The 17,240-nt window shown below is 40.5% G+C and overlaps 1 protein-coding gene across 3 annotated transcripts; it reads right to left on the bottom strand.

Moving 5' to 3' along the window:
- Positions 1-2,478: 2,478 nt before the first annotated feature.
- Positions 2,479-16,765, bottom strand: gtpbp1l (GTP binding protein 1, like). Of its 3 annotated transcripts, none has more exons than XM_025908113.1 (15): positions 16,650-16,765; positions 16,156-16,346; positions 15,537-15,648; positions 13,897-14,077; positions 12,112-12,295; positions 11,615-11,779; positions 11,369-11,492; positions 10,670-10,784; positions 9,600-9,744; positions 7,303-7,485; positions 6,829-6,964; positions 6,531-6,709; positions 6,271-6,417; positions 5,448-5,498; positions 2,479-4,691 (listed from the first exon to the last, which is right to left on the bottom strand). In XM_025908113.1, the coding sequence occupies exons 2-15, from the start codon at positions 16,342-16,344 to the stop codon at positions 4,578-4,580; spliced, it is 2,025 nt and encodes a 674-aa protein (XP_025763898.1). In that variant the 5' UTR covers positions 16,345-16,346; positions 16,650-16,765; the 3' UTR covers positions 2,479-4,577. The 3 variants fall into 3 exon arrangements, with proteins under 3 accessions (XP_025763898.1, XP_025763899.1, XP_003456617.1); XM_025908114.1 differs by having other exon boundaries at positions 16,582-16,663; XM_003456569.4 differs by lacking the exon at positions 5,448-5,498.
- Positions 16,766-17,240: the final 475 nt, after the last annotated feature.

The following is a 17,240-nucleotide window of genomic DNA, read 5'->3' on the forward strand; positions in this document are numbered from 1 at the left end:
ACCTTCACATTCAGGTGTAAGGTTCACTTCAGCATGTTGACAGCTGATCCCACAGACGAGGAGTTACAGTCTGTGTTTGCATTACTAGTTGCTGAAGCTTAACACACATTTGCACCAAAATTGAAATAATATGTTCTAAAAAAACAAATTTTAAAAAGTTAGAGCTAAAGGCGTGGACTGAATGGCAAATGAGATTTAAGAAAACAGGTCATATCCCAACATGAGTTATCTGTCACGAGCTTCGAGACCACATCTTGAGGTTATTTTGTGAAGCTGACAGCATCTCGGGGGGTACACAGTAGGAATGGCCTACAGGGAAAACCTGAGATGTGCAAAGCTAGCACAAGAGGCAAAGGGGGATGTAGAAACCTTCAAGAAGGCTTGCTTTAGTCGGTAATTAACAAATCAGTTATGTCCCAGTAAAGCGAGCCTAAAGCAGACAGTGAAAGCATGACAGACACAGTAAGGAGGCTGTCGGTGCATTACGTTATTACTTACCAAGTTCTCATTTTAATTCACATTTTAAAAATGCCCAAGTGCATATTCACTGGATATTGTATGGAAAGACTTATTAAAAGACTATTTTGTTAGCTTTTAATCTAAGGAACAGGTAGAGGAAGATAACGGGGCTTTACGGTGGGGCAATGCTAGCTGTAGGTTCTAGAGTATATGTTAATATAGAAACAAGTAAAGGCCTTCAGGAGAACCAGTGGAGCCACTCAAAAGAAGCACTAATGAGAAATGTTACAGGAGATTGATGGAGAATGTAAACGATTTTCTCCCTCAATACATGACTAGAGACCAGAATAATCTGTGCAGTGGATTTACACAACAGAATGTGAGATAATATCATGACTGCTGAATGATGAATGCATGCATGCGAGTTGCAGTGTAAATTGCTATAAATAGTAGAATTCACCAACATAACCTGGACTTGAAGATGGAATGCTTCAGTTTTAGTTTATCTATGGTGACAAACTGAAGGTGATCAAAATGTAAACTTTAGTTTTTCTAAAATTCAGTTCAATTGTATTCATACAGCATCAAATCACAACACCAGTTCTCTCCAGGCACTTTACTGTAAGGTAAAGACAGTCATACAGACAAAACAGAGAAAAGCCCAACAATCAGTGCTTTGGCAACCATGGGAAGGAAAAACTCCCTTCTAACAGGAAGAAACCTCCGGCAGAACCAGGCTCAGCTGAAAGAGCTGAAAAAGAATTAATTTCTGAAGAAATTGATTCACTGTTCAGCCATTTTTCATGTTGTGTTTGGTGGCTCGGCTGCAGGGGAGGGGTGGAGCAGCAGGTTAAGGGTGTGGTGTCAGGGGAGGCTGAAAACAGTAATCGTGCAGCCGCTGGGGCCAGAGAGGAGGAGAGACAATAGCAGGAGCAGTGAGAGGAAGGCGCTGCCACGCAATGAGGAGCCGAAAAGCTGCTGACGATAACGCAACACTGAAAGGCACACTGTAAAAAAACCTTTGCAGTCACACCGCCGAGCGTGGGTCATTCCTGCTACAGATGTGTATAAGCACTAAGCATAATCAACAAATGAAAATACAAATGTCCCAAATTCAGACTGCCATAAAACACTAAAATATTCTAAAACTGTAAACAGAAGAATAGTAGAACAATACACCCACCACCAGTGTCTGTTTCCTATTTCACAATGTTTATTTTATATTCTTCCACTGACCATGTTTGACCCGAACAGCAGGTATATTATGCTGCATTTTTCAATCTTATTCTTGCTGACATAAACACAAACATTGGTGAAAACAAACTTGAATGGATATTCAAATTCTTCTTAATGGCATTACAGCGATGTAGTCCGAAGGAAGCCACACCGACTGGCATGGTGAGATGTGCCAAATTTTCAGCTAACGGCTGTTTGGGAATCACCCTGTTGATGTAAAACAACAATTTGGCAATTTATGTCAATTCGACTAAAGAAATTAGATAAATTGTTTTTGTGACAGGCTGTTAGTAACAGTGTCCAAAAGATAAGACACTGTGTGTAGATACAGCACTGGTTCATCCCCTGAGGTTTTTATCCGTTTGGTCAGCAGAGTAAGATTTTTAACCAAAATCATCACAAAACTTTACGGTTGTGTAAGAGAAGCCAAAAATCCAGCCGCTTCTCCAGCTCAGGGTCACGGGGGGGCTGGAGCCTGTCAGGTAAAGGTAACAGGCAAGGTACACTCTGGACGGAGCACCTCTGAGCTTCCAAAGTATAAAGTATAATTCTGAATTTCACCAAAGAGTCCTCCTAAACTTGTTCTTGAAGGCATTATTTTTAAATGATTCAATATTAAAACACATTTTTTAAAATAACATCTTTATTTAAAAGGATTTAGAACACAAACTGGCACCACTTAATTTAAATGGCATGTACAACTTGCGTCTCACATACAGATTTTTGGACAGTGACACTTCTCCCACCGTTCGGCCTCCACGCGCCACCGCAACAGTTAAGACGTTAACAACATGAAGGCTCTCACCTTTAACTTCAAAGGTTGAAATGTGACTGAACAATTCACTCATGGCCTGTCGTTTTCATTAATGCAGCCTGTCGAAGATCTGGAGATGATTTTAAGTATGGCATCTGATGTAGATGGCACAACATGTGGTTGAAAAGAACAAAATAAATCTATTGTAGGAACATCTGCCTGGATGTCAACAGATGATTTACACCTTTACAACTTCTTTAGTTTGGTGATCCAGATTTAAATGTTACTAAGGTGATTCTTTTTTTACAAAGAGAACTTTGGCTGAACACATAACCTGCATTTAAAGGTAAAAAGGTACAATATTCTGGAGTGTCTAAATCAATCACCTGAATCAGATATGAAAGCAGAAAGACCTATGAAGACAGCTGCAGTCATGGTGTTGAAACAAAGCGTAACCACAACTCTAACAAAAATGTGTCACTGTCCAAAAATGTAACAAATGTACACACAAACAGTCTCTTCAGATAAACATCGACGCACTGTTGGTAAAATCTAAAGGGGGAGAAGGGGAGTAATGCTGTCTTAGTTCATTGTGCTTATGAGACGTATAAAGCTGGTAGTTCAAGGACTGTCGGACCAGACTGATCAACATCAAGTTAAAACGAATGTGAGGGGAGATCTGTGCCCCCCAAAGAAGAAACAGAGGGCTGCAAAACTGTGACAACTGCTAACACGGTCACCTTCCCAATATAAAGACAACTGGTAGAGAAACCACTTTTATAAAAAACCAGTGGAAAACATCTGTGGCAAAAAAGGGTGTAGTTTACTGATGTTTACTTTAGCTTGATGTCATTAGGGGTACACGTCAGGTTAAGGCAGGATGCAACATGACTTGCATCATATAACTGCACACGTGTACCACAAAATATCTCAACTCTGGTGATTGTCCACGTTTGCTTGTGAAGCTTTGCACCTGATTTGGACTTCATATGAAAATTCTCAATTAAATGAAGAACAAACACAAAATGTGCAGCAAAACTTCAGTTACTGAAACATGTTCTGTGTAGGCTTTGACATCATTAGAGTTTGTTTTTTTAATTAAATTAGTAAAATACCTGATGGATGTTTTTGTGCACAAGACTTATCAGCTTTTGGATTTTTCATTTAATATACTGGATCAAAGTGGAACTGTGCTAAAGGTCCTCTGCCTGCTTTGCTTTTTAAGTTCAAAAAGCACTTGAAGTATGTTACACCATGACAAACGCCACTTGGCCACTCAACACACCAACGTTAAAAAAGGATGATTCAGAAATTCTCTCTTTTGGCTTCATGAAAAACTAGAAAAACTGAAACACGGACTCTTAGAAAAAGTCAATGAAGGTTTAAACATCGGCTACATGAGCACTTTGTGTACAAGCCGATGTTTCATTATAAGTGATGCATTCATAACTAGTCTCAGGGTAACACAACCACAGAGTTTACATCATCAGTAGGTTTCCAGAGAACAGTTTGTAGCCGAACCCCAAAACCAGTGGTCAGCTTAAACTAACACAGCAGCAGCTACAGCCGACCGCTTACTATCAAATCCCTTTCAGCTCAATGGATCCCAAATACACATTTATACTGCTGGCTTCAGTAAGCAGGAGCTTAAAACAATTTTCAACTACTGAACACATCCTCCTTCACTGACCAATGTTAGCAGACTCCAAGTCTGGTGCCTTCTGAAAGTCCCATTAATGACAGAACACAAGGAAATGTAGAATAAGGAAAAAGCAGGCTGACCGATGGGGGGAAACAAAAAACAGAGGCAGGAGAGAGAGCAGAGAGAGTGACTGATCCATCTGCTAGAAGCTGGGAAAAAACAAACGAGATAAACACCTCCTGGAAAAACTAATTAAAAAAAGAACTATCACCTTCATCAGCAAACAAGAAAAAAAATCTATCATTTTTGATAAATATGTCACTCTCTTGACTCAAACTGTTCACTAATTATTTATTTGTTTTTACATGAAAGAAACGTGGCCAGTGTTTGCACACCTGCAAGAGGCCCACACAGTCACTCTCCCTCCTCTCCGTGAAGAGAGGATGATGATGATGACAGGCTGTGAAGAAACCTATGCTTGTGCTTTTAGGCTGTGCCCGCTGCTCCTGCGGGCACTGCTGTAGAGTGCGTCGTGGCGTTCACGCCTTTCCCTCGATGTCTCTGACCACCTCTCCTGCGTCCCCCGCCTCCTGACTTGAGCTGTGGACAGACAGACAGCACTGTGAGCCAGCTGTTAGGTGAAATCAGGTTTGAAATAAAGCACAGGCGGCAGGTAAAGCTTGTTGATCCAAAACAGTTGATGCACTTAAGAGCAACAGGAACTCCTTTAAAAAGGTTAAGAAGGTAAATACGAGGTTAGAGGTTCTCTGAGGGGAACAAACAAAAAGAAAAAGGAAAGTGAACAGTTCAGAGTTTAGCCCAGGATATTTTAGTGGATGAGGTAAACACCTTACAAATGCAGGCCCTTTTTTCCCTTTTTTTGTTTAATTTAACACAAGTGCAATTACTTCATTTTAGACGGGGTCACAGGAAACCCTGTAACTGCACAAATGTTCTGTCTGACAAAATAAAATTATAAGTAATATTTAAAAAGCTAACAGAAACAAGTCGTGTTTTTCTAATTGGTACATTCACCGGGGAGAATTCAGAATGAGTGTAGTTAAAAATAGAAGAACAATTAGGGAAAAAGCTCATTTTTCTTCCTCTAGCACCTCCACAGCTTTTAATCCCACTTGGGTCCAGTTCAGTAAGTAAACACTTGCTACTTGCAGTACAGCAGCTTCCTGGTGTGACCGAGTAAATTTTGTGAATATAAAGCAGAACTGCACTAAAGCAGAGTATGCATGCCAAAAAAAAAAAACCTATCTGCTTAGAACCTGGGAGGGGGGGGGGACAACAGAACAACCAAACTTAAGGAGACGCCATCATCACTCCCACAGTCTGCAGGAACTTTACCTTGTTTTCTTTGTTGCCATCGTGACACAGAGCCTCCTCCTCTGCCACTGTCTGACGCAGCATGCCAAGACAGGGAGGGAGGAGAGAGAGAGAGAGATAACAGCGAGAGAGTAAAGTGTTAAAACTGAAGGATCGGGAATGCAGAGCGAAGACAGCAGTGAGGAGGGGTGAGGATCAGAGGGCAGAGGAGGGGGTGAGTGTAGGTACATGTGACGATGAAGGCAGGGTGATGGGCAGTGTAGGAGAGCAAGTTGGCAATAAAATGATTGAAAGTCAAAGTAATTTGGAACAATAATGTGAAAGTTGTAGACATTAAGTAGCAGATTTAAGCACTGTGAAGAGTAGAGAGAAGATGTCTTCAAACACGAGGTTGACTATAATAGAAAATCTAATGTCTGTGTTGACATTACCACACTAATCCACTAGCAGTGATAACTTTTGAGTCAACCAACAGTAATTGGTTGGCAAGAACTGAAGGGTGGAGTAACTACAGCCACAGAGAGGGAGTCAGTAACAATCACTGTGACCAACAGGAAGCCTGTGGCTGAAAAATTCAAGCAAGCACCCAAAACAGAATTTCTGCTGCTCCAGATAAAACAAAATCTCAGTGTTCAGAGGGTGGATTACAGGATCGACCACAAGGACAAATGTCATAAGTGCATAAAGACAGTGTTAGTGCCCAGAAAGGAAAACAAAAGTTCAGCACCGGAAAATTAACTGTTTGACACACACACACAAAAAAAAACCCGCTGAAATTTGTCACTTCTTATGTTTTTTGTAAAACATGCACTCATAAGGATTCCCCAAGCACTGTTTTACTCACCGGTAGCTGCGCTGTGGTAGGACTGGGTGGCCGTGCTGCTGATCCACTGTCCTCATTAGCGGTTGTGCCCTCTTTAGAACTCTTTTTGCTGGCCAGAGATTTGGACTGCTGGGCCTTAGCTGCCTGGGTGTTCACTGAGTGGAGAAGCTGAAATTGCAAATACAACCTTGTGTTTGTTACACCAGTGTTCACATAATATTAATTACAGGATAATTAAAGAGTTTACACTGAACCAGAGAGGTAAGCACAAGCCCCAGTACCTTTGTAATGGTGCCTACAGCTTTGGTACGTCCTTCCCTGAACACTAGCTTCTGGTCACAGTGCAGGTATTCGGGGGTCTTGATGAAGCGAAAGTGGACCGTGGCTTTGTCCCCAGTCCTCAGACAGTCTTTGTTCATTGACAGGATTGTGGCTGTCTGCCTAATGCTGCCACAGTGGACTAATGATATAGAGGGAGAGTGGCACAGTTACCGATTTGCCCCTTTTAGAAAAGGGAGTTTAAGACACACAGATGCCCATCGGTGCTATTTAAACTTGTGAGTGTCTGTATTTACTAACCCATGGCCTGGTATCTCGGGGATATCGTGGTCGGATGGTGAAGCACCAAAATCTCAGCTTCAAATTCCCAGGTGGCCTGTGGGATCAGCTTGGGGGAAACCATCACCATTCCTTTCCTTATAGATGATCGTTTGATCTGAGAAGACAGGAGGGGGGAAAAAAGCAGCAGGAACAAAGGAAAAAGAAATGAAGCTGGGGGATTGGTTAAGACAAAACTGAATTAGAGCCAGAACACTACCTGCTTTCACTCTTTGGGATTTGCATGTATTACAAAACTGATTCTAAAGTTAGGAAACTAATTCATATGCATATAACATCTCAAAGTTTCTGAATAATTATCCTTTTGAGAAGTTTTCAAAACTTCTTGCCAACTCATCTTTGAGCTATTTTTATGCTGTCTTTTGCACTGATATGTAAAAAGAATTCAAATATGTCATGATGGCTGTGGTTCAACTAAATTGTTTCCACACAGACCTTTTTGAGGGCGAAGGACGCGGTCTGTCCACCGCGAACCTCTCTGACGGGCATCCTCTTGCGGTGGATGGATTTAACTGCGATGGGGATGAAAATGCCAAGGGGGTCTGGGCCTAAGAGGAGCGTGTCATTGAGTCGTATCAATCCACGTAACGTAGTGCCTGAAACTACTGTGCCCACACCCTGCAAACGACACGTAAAAGTCAAAATAAGGTCACAGTCGATCTCAGGTGCTTCTTTTCCTTTGGTGCTCTTGTTATCTATAACCAAATCTCTTACATCAGAGTAAATAGAAACAGGAACTTCAGTTTTACTGCATCCAAGATGATCTCTTCAGATTCATATACAGTACTAATCAGTGCACTCTGTTTTCACCAATATGTCAACTGCCTGCTTTACTGTAAAAGTGGTGTGAAAATGTGCAGAATGTCCTTGTTCCTGTTCTTATAGTGAGCCCTGCTGTTCAGGGCAGTGAGTCTTGCTGTGCAGATCAAACCAGTGTCGGTGTGACTGCTGTGACAGGCACATGCAGGCGCAGACACACAAACACACGCAGGGTTATGACATGTTACTGCGGCTGAAAGACACATGAGAGTTTGCACTAGTAGTAACCTTCAATAGCAGAGCTGCTATTTCCTCCCTTCAGGCCTAAACTTATTCATTAAGCACCGGATTTAATAAGTGGGAACAATTAGTGGAATGTTTTGCACACATTTATGCAAAACAATAAGCAAATTTATGAGTAAGATGCAGTTATTTCACTGATGACCAACTCAATCTAACAAGAACAGCACAAATTAAAGGTTTTAAAACACTTGTACATGATGAGGGAGTGAGTAATCAGCATGCAGCGTAGTATTACAGTCTGAGCACAGATTTCAGCAATCTCTTTCACTGTGGCACTTCAGGTCTATGAGAGGCAGATGAAAGAGAACTGATAGTTTTGGACTCTTCTGTTAGATACTAGGACTGTGTGAAGTCTTGGAGGTTGGGGGCGGCTAATGTGGAGTGCAGTATACTCAGAGACGTGCTGCTTTATTACAAACATGTCTGTCATATGACTCTGAAATCTATGTATTACAAATGTTCTCTAGAAAGCACAGAAGAACAGAACATTATTTACTATCAAACCTTCACCAGTCTGTATATTTATCAAATTGACTGCTACTGTGCCACACTGAAACTGAAAACGCTGTCCATCTAATCTGACTGAGCTGGAGCTGTTTTGCAAAGAAGAATGGGCAAGGATTTCAGTCTCTAGATGTGCAAAGCTGGTAGAGACATACCCTAAAAGACTGGCAGCTGTAATTGCAGCAAAAGGTGGTTCTACAAAGTATTGACTCAGGGGGCTGAATAATTACGCACACCCCACTTTGATTTTCATTCCACTTCTCACGTGTACACCACTTTGTATTGGTCTTTCACGTGGAATTCCAATAAAATTGATTCATATTTGTGGCTGTAATGTGACAAAATGTGGAAAAGTTCAAGGGGGCCGAATACTTTTGCAAGCTACTGTAGGAGATGACCACAAGTAATTAACAACATTCAACGCAGAAGTCTAAATTATGCATTAAAGAAAAAAAAACCTCAGCAATCTAATTGCTTCCTATGAGCAAACGCTTGGCAACAGTGGGAAGGAGAACTCCATTTTAACAGAAGTGACCTTTGGCAGAACTAGGGTCAGGGAGGAGCAGCCTTCTGGCTCGGGAGAGTTGAGGGGAAAGAGAAGAAAGTAAAAAAAAGAGTGTACAGAGTAGAAACACATCAGGGCTGAAAAGGTGGGACTGAAGAATAAAATGCAAATAAAAGCTTGATCAGAAAGAAACTAAACAGGGCGATGCAGGGCGTGGCTCTTAACATTGGGGCTGAGGACTCATACAAACATGCAGGAACTACAGGAAGAAATCCAACTCTTTTTGCTCCCAGCTTTGGCCCTTCTACATGCCTCAATGATACACTCTTTCTGATAAGATCTCCCACTGGCACTCAAAAAATGTAAGACTCCTAGAAGCAACTATCACAGCCACATCATGTTCAAAATAAGACTACCATTAAATCACCATTAACAACAACTTTGTCCACACTTTTCGGTTTCAAATTTGTTATTGCATATTTGAGTTTTTAACCCTAGAAAAAGGCACTGTACTGATATAGATCATTAATAAATCTACTTCTATCTACAATGTCTTTGATCTAGTTGCCCTTGTTAGCAAACTTTTTCATGCACTTAAACACTAACTGTACAGAAATGAACATCCATGACTGTATAATTGAGTGTGTGATCTATTTCTTACAGGTACGGAGTATGTGTCGTCTATTTGGAACTCTGCAGGCTCATCATTGCTAAAGGTGGTCCGAGAGGAAAGGAGGTTCAAGAACATCTTCAGCAAGTCCATGTTCTCCCCCGTCACATTTGAGATCTGGAATATTGGACACATCCTGGAGAGAAGGAGAGAGAAAAGAAGAGAGATGATCAAAAAACTATCCTCTATTCTCTTTAACCAACGTTGCAATTACAAAGCAAAACATTTAGCGTCAAAGGCTTATACATAATTACAACATGGAACTTCAAGTCAGAGTCGGGAAGCATCTACTTTGCCTAAATGGGCTTAAGCAAGACTTTAAAGCCTCCCGCCTCAGGGATGCTGCTATTTGAACAACCCATCTGACCTCCCACTGGGCTGGATGGCAGATTCCTTAAAGGGACTGATAAACCAGCACATGAATATTTACACAAAGAGACACAAGACCTCACATTAAATCTTAGGAAAAAATTAAAGAGGCAAGGGAAAGCTGTTTAACAGCATACCCACCTGACTTATAAACCTAAAATAAAAATGCACCACCCAGGCGTTGGTATAAATACACACACACACACACACACACCAGAGGTCAATCAAAAAACAGAAACCAGTGTTCTGATTGGTTCCGATTTGAAAACAGAATCAAGATGACCCATGTGAACAAAGCTATGTGTGAAAGCACTGGGATAATATGAGTTACAGTTATAATGCTGAAGAGGACTCATCCAGCAATGCCCCCACAGACAAAATGTATACGCTTTTATTTTTGGCAGGAAACCGTATGATTAAGTAAAATTAAGGGTCAAGCTGATATAGTCAGTTTTATTTGGCATATTGGAGAGTGCACATATGATATCCTGTTCTCCGTAAGTGTTTTTTTTTTACTTACTTCCACTGAATGTGTTTGACATTTTTTTCAAAAATCCTAATTCTGCAGGAACATTTTAAGGATCAAACATTATTTCTAACTGTATGAGTATGCTGTCAATCAACTGTCATCCACTCTGTTATTATTTCTCTGCAGAGTCACGCTCATCGTCCCACCTGTTCTTTGGTCTTACCTCTCAGAGCTGAAGTTAGAGGCTGTGACAATGACGTCGTCCTTGTTCTGCACCAACACCGGGATTTTCCTGCAGCCTGGTGACTTTAATAACCTCTGTAATAATTTTAGTGTCTCTGCAGACAAACAAGTAAATCTGAGTTTCTCAAACACAAAAACAACACTCATGACAAAATCTGAACAACACAACTTGAGAGTGAAAATAAATGACATATTTAAAGAGATGGAAACTGGAGAAAGTAGTAAGCTTTAAGTGGAAAAAAGACTCCTTACTTTTGCTTTAAAAGCATATTTAATCATGTTTTATTATTTCTTAATTACCATCACTTCCTTTATTTGCTCTTCCAGTGGTTTATTGTTTTTGTAAACTTCTCAGTTTGCTTCACTTTAAAAGCCTTCTAGCGATTTACTTTATATTATTCATTTTCTTCCCAAAGAGGCTTTTTAAGAGTTCGAGCCCAGTTTCCTACCTTAACATCATTAAAGCAGAGCCATGAAGTGTATAGCATGAAAGTATTTACTGCCTTTAACACCACAATGGTGGTCTTTGGTATGGCTGTGTTGCTGTAAACATTGCTGTGGGAATGGAGATTATGCTGAATTTGCAAAACCTCTCACTCTGAGCATGAAGTTAAGAAACTGGGACCTAAAGATGTAGAACAGAGCAGTTATACAGCTGTGCTGGAGAAAGTGTCTTTACCTTGCAGGATGTTAGCTGGGCACATGTCTATCTTGGTAACCACAACAAACACAGGTACGTTTAGGGCCAGCGCTAGACCCAGGTGCTCTTTGGTCATGCCAACAATGCCAGCATTGCTGCCAACCTAAATGGAGAGACAAGAAACACAGAGATGAGTGGTTAAATATGTGAGGCCAGAAAAAGGGGAAAAAAGTAACAAAGGATTTGCCAGGAAATAGTTAAATATAAACTTTCATTCTCTCTCACCATGAGCATGCAGAAATCAGGCAGGTGTCCCGTCATGCCAAAGACTGTGGTCTTCAGGTACTTCTCGTGCCCAGCTAAGTCAATAAAGGTGATGACTTTGGAGGATTTCTCACAGATCTTGGTCCAGTCTAAACCCCCGCCATGGCTGTCTGGCTTGTTTACCACCTAAAGAAGCGAGCAGACGGAAAAGAAAACTTACTTATAATGGATGTGAGAAAAAACAGTAGAATGAAACTTTGTAAGGAAGCTTAAATGTTCCTGCAAGAAAAATATATGCTGTTAACTAAATGTGATCAAACCTTTCGCAATTATAATTTCACATAAATCCATAAAGCTAACAAGAAAAATTACCATCTGAATAGTGTCTTTCACTGAGCACTGTTTTTTTGATATTTGGTACTCAAAAACTTTTAAATAAATATAAAAAATAAGGAAAAGTCACTACAGAAATGAATTTCTCCAGTGATTTTGCCCATTCACAACTGACAGTAGCTCACCTGTCCTTCCTGATCAAAGCCCAGGATATCGTTGCCCACACTGCTGGTCCTCCCACTCTCCATCTCATGTTTGTGCCTGAAGAGCTTCTGACGAGCGAAACCTCTGCCATTATCCAGCTCACCATGGGTTAACACTCCCAGCAGGGTGCTCTTCCCAGCGTCTACATTTCCAACAACAGCCACTCTGGAGAAAAGATAACAGAAAAAGAGTGAATAACACAAGTTTCAGTAGAGGGGAATGCAGAGCTGCTACTTCAGTCAGGACCCTTTATAGTGGTGGAGGCTAAAGGAGCTTAAAATAGTGAGCCCTATATGAGAGAGCCAGTCAGCTGAGCCTTCCATGGCCTGGCACTGAGTTCAGCTGATCTGCCTGGCGTGCGGCTGACTTTGTGGACTCCCTCACCAACACTTTGGGCAATTTTACAGCCAAGTCATTACAAATCTTTCTACCACCTCTAAACCCTCCCATTGAGTCTATGACAGTTCTCAATCTTCATTTCTAAAAATAAAACTGATGGAGACTGCCGGGTATTTTATTGAGCCTAAAAAGAAATCCAGCTCAAGCTTTAAAGACCTATATCTATATATTTTTTTCTTTTTCACTAATGATGTTGTCCATTTCTGTTCTTGTGCATTTGATTATAACAAACTGGAAGTAAACAAGTATCCTCGGCTCAACCTACAAAATAAATAAAGGGTAAATTAAGTCAAATTCAGGACGAGATAATTTTCAACTTTCTAAATTCAATCCAACATAAATGAAACCCAAATTACGCACAATAAGAAAAGACATGCCAAAAGTGAATAAATACTCCCAGCAGCAACATCAGGTACAAAAAGGGCCTGTGCTATAATAAATCATCACCTGTCACAAACAGGCCAGCGTATTTGTATTCTGGTTTATTGCTGTTGTATAAACAGGGACAAACGGGACCAAGCTATACAATATTGATGCAGACATCAACAATACGAAGTACAGCATAAAACAGGTGCAGCGTGCAATTCATTTTCAAATTGGGTTAACTTGCATGAGCAAGGCTATAAAAGACCATCACAGCATTCTCACAGCTGGGCCTTTGGTTCTTGGTTCTGTCTAATGCAACAGTACACAACTCTTTTATGAAGGTTCAGAAGAAAGTGACTGCCATCAAAAAATGACTCCTCTTTGCTGCCTTGCTCTGAGACACAGACAAGTACGTGATTCTGACACAAGGGTTATCTGTGCTAAGGTAGGGTGAAAGATAATGCACAAAGTAAGCCTCTGTGGACGCTGCAAAAGGAAAAACTCTGCTCACACAACTGCTGCAGTGACTGTCCAGTGCTGACTGTGAAACACTGGGCTGGTGGTGAGCTGATAATCGAGCTGCAAGGCTGCAGAAGGTTTAGAAGATTACATTTGATGCATGCACCGTTTTTGGGTTTACATTCTGTTTCTGCACGTTTTAAAAAAAAAAAAAAAAAGGGAGCAATGTTAGACAGGTGCATTAGTTTGATTGCATACTTCTTCCTGCTGAAAACAACTATCACTACACAGGAACCTGTGCTTTAAATCTGCCTATAAACCTCTTCTGCAGTGCTGGCCAAACAGCCATTTCAGTAGCTTTCTGAACCCAGTGATACATCAAAACTCATTTATGCAACAGAATATTTTTGATTCATATTTTCATATAACCTGGCATTCAATAATAGCCAAACCCAACAGTCACATTAAGAAGTTAACAATGCAGGTACATTTTCTAATGATTCTTTTGCCTATACCCCAGAACCTCTCCTCATATTTTTTACCTGACTTCTAGGAAATCCTGCTCGCCCACACGTCGACGGATGAGGTAGTCCCGAATCTTTCCTCCAGCGTCTGTCCTTTCTCTCAGCATGATTAAGTCAGCCTCAATCTGTTCACACAGCGACCGCACGGTGGCTACCGACGCCTCCATGTCCTTTTCATCCAGACCATAATCACCTCCATCTAAACGAAGCGTATGAGAAAGGAAGGCATCACTCTGATGCAGGACAGTGAGGGACCAATTTAATGGATGTTTTTAGAAAAAGCAATTTCAGGAGTAATGTGAAGCCACACCCTTGGAAAATTGGCATCTTCACTGCTAACCGGACAATACAGGAATGTTAGTAACATGTAATATGAGAGGGTGGTGACTGGGAGGACAAATACCACACAGAAGAAGAAAGAGGGAAAAACAGGTGGTTTTTAAAAGAAAGATGGGAGTAGGTGTAGAGAGACGAGAACATTTCAATTACTGAGACCAGAGCAATTTTCAAAATGAGCGAATCACAAGCAGTCAGCTTCAGACAACTTTGAGAGAAGGTGGATTGTAGACTTTATTTTCTAAAGGCTGTATATATGCAGATTACTATAAATTTTTAAAGAAACCCACAGTATTCATCCACTTAACGGGTAAAGAAATGTATTAATCCATTGGTTGCTGCCAGTTGCTTTACAGCTAGAACTGGCACACATAAATAACAACAACAACGCTTCCACTAAATGCACTGTGATTGACTGAAAAAAAAAACAAACAAAAAAAAAACAGCCAGTCACATTAGAAAGTCTGTTAGTTTTTGTCTGACTCGTCAGACAGCCATTGGTGCTGATATTCTGTCTGTACCACTGCACTACTGACAGTGCCTGTGCTGACTGAGGATAAAGTGACACGCTCTTATGTGTGCTCTGGGTCAGACAGTTGCTTTAACAGTCAAAAAATAGCACAAAAAGGCCTGCTGCGTTTGTGTGTAGAGCTTTAGAATGAACAGCAAACAAATGGGATTAGCTGTTTGGGAGACCCAGAAGTGATGACACAGCTACAACACAACAGTGACTGAAATATACTAATAAAACTACTTTCCCCTAACAATTACTATGGCTATGAAACAATATGTGTTATACCCCACAGCCACATGTGTGAATTTATGTTTTTGAATAGTTAACATTTTTTTTAGAAGTCAGGCACTGACACGATATAGCTGTACATTTTTTTTCCTTTGCTTTACAGATTTCAGCCTAGTCTAAAAACAGTATGCCTGCTAAAAGTCTTTGGTGCCACCTACGGGATATCCTGAACATACACACACACCAGATGACTGAAAACACAGCTTTCTTGCCTTAGATAATCTCAGATCTTGAGCCCTAAATAAATATTTCCTTTCATTCAATAACAACACAGTTTCCAAGTGCTAATAGATTATTTTAAATTTAAAAAAATTACTTTTATTTAAAAAAAAAAAACAAAACAAAACAAAAAAAAAACACACACACACTGCATATTAAGTTTTAATTCTGTATTCCTTTATTGCTCAAACACTGTCATCCTTTTTTCCTGCCTTTTGTGTGTGCATGTGTTTTCTTGCCACATTATCCTATTTTAAAATCTATACATTACTGAATTTCACTGGAAGTTGCTAACTCTTACCTGAGCCCATCCCAACCACATAGATTGTCTCTCCGCAGCCCTCATCTATCCGCTCCCTCAAATGTCTCAGTAATGAATCATATTGTTCCCCTGTTGGACTCACAAGGACAAGCTGAAAGGTAGAGACAGTAAATGAGATAACAGCTGATGATTTGCAAAGGTCAGACAGGGCAAACACAGTTAAACAAGTCTTCTGTGAGTGCACATACAGCAAGTCACTACCGCAACAAGTAGTCAGCATTTTATAAAAACTATTTTACACAATTAAGTTTTTTTGGTGTTTTGTTTTGGTTCAGTCTGACTATTTAGGATGCTCCATTCAACAATACAAAAAGAACTGCAAAGTTTGCATATACAGTAGTTATGTTACATGTCTAGTATGCTGCCAGCTGGATGCAGTTAGATATGCCGTGCAAAATACTGTACGTGTCACTTTCTCTGGGATGCACAGCGAGCATTAAATGCCCTGTGTACAACTTTCAGGCACCTGTAAAGTTACTATGGCATACTACGTGGCACTCACTCACACAGTTACAATATAGAAAACCAATGAACAATCTGCTCAGTCGGAATGTATTAAAACTTAACGACTCAACGCGCAATTAACAATGAGGCCCACCTTGCTACTTAAGTCTAAATGATCCGCGGGCTCTCCATTTGTATCCTCGCCGTCTTCAAAGCCCTCTCCGCCGGACGGATCCTCGGCACACCCGCGGTCCGGTGCAAACATACAAGCAGGCACTATGGACTCTGCTGCTGGCGCTGTACCTGGGTGTAACGCTGGTTCTGTCGCCGTTAACGACGCCATTTCTAGAAAAAGTATGAAAATGGCAAATAAAGCAAAAACGTATAAACTCCTATTATGTGTTTGGCTTCAATGGCTAACATTTAGCCATTAGCAATGATAGAAAGTTAGGCTGGTTAACAGAGCCAGCTAGCAAATGCTAACCAAACATCGAACATACAACATTTAACATTCTTAACAGGGGAAAACGAGGTTTTAATAAATCCACACAGCTGTGAGGTGACGACTACATGTTCATACTTTTATACGTTTAAACTGTTGATGAAGCTGAATTATATAATACAATCTCTTAAGAAACGAAGGCATACCAGAAGTTGCTAGCTAGCTGATAGGCTAACTTAGTTGTTTACTCTGGTTGGCTTCGTTTGCTTGGCACTGACTGTATGACACGCCCATGAAAAAATAAACACAAGGGATTGGCTACACTATAGGTAGCCCCGCCCACTGTTCGCGTACAACATACATGAACGTGTCGCCTTTAAAAACCTACTTTGACATGCATAGCCATCAACTCAACATACACGCTCTGACTATAACATAATATGCATAATAAATAAAAAGTGTGTAATTTGAGTGTTTTAAGAAAATGTACTGATTTGTTAAATCAGTTATGCAGTTATGTAAACATGCATGGAAATCGATTATAAAAGGCAAAATATGCAGAGTATGGTCCAGAGTTGTTTTCATTTTGTAATTTCAAATTTGTACAATACAATTATTTGTTTCATTTTAGTTCAGTTTCTGTTAGTTTCAGTTGTAGTTTTAGTCTTTATTTGTGGCCTGAAGGACGTTTTCAGAAAAGTCTTCACCTCTAAAAGCAACAACAAAAACATGAGCACTGAGCAGCAGTGGGCATCCAAATCATGGAGATTAAAACAGATTTGAAAGTTGATCATTTG

This window comes from Oreochromis niloticus, linkage group LG6 (assembly GCF_001858045.2).
Source record: "Oreochromis niloticus isolate F11D_XX linkage group LG6, O_niloticus_UMD_NMBU, whole genome shotgun sequence".
Taxonomy (NCBI): Eukaryota; Metazoa; Chordata; class Actinopteri; order Cichliformes; family Cichlidae; genus Oreochromis; species Oreochromis niloticus.

What these genes read in the sequence shown, in the direction of transcription:
- gtpbp1l (XM_025908113.1), bottom strand. Translation starts at nt 16,344, where the DNA reads ATGGCGTCGTTAACGGCGACAGAACCAGCGTTACACCCAGGTACAGCG. An exon ending in CAGGATTTCCTAGAAGTCAG is followed by an intron (nt 12,296 to 13,896) that starts GTAAAAAATATG and finishes TCTTTTCTCCAG; the next exon opens with AGTGGCTGTTGTTGGAAATG. An exon ending in GCTTTGATCAGGAAGGACAG is followed by an intron (nt 11,780 to 12,111) that starts GTGAGCTACTGT and finishes TCGCTTCTTTAG; the next exon opens with GTGGTAAACAAGCCAGACAG.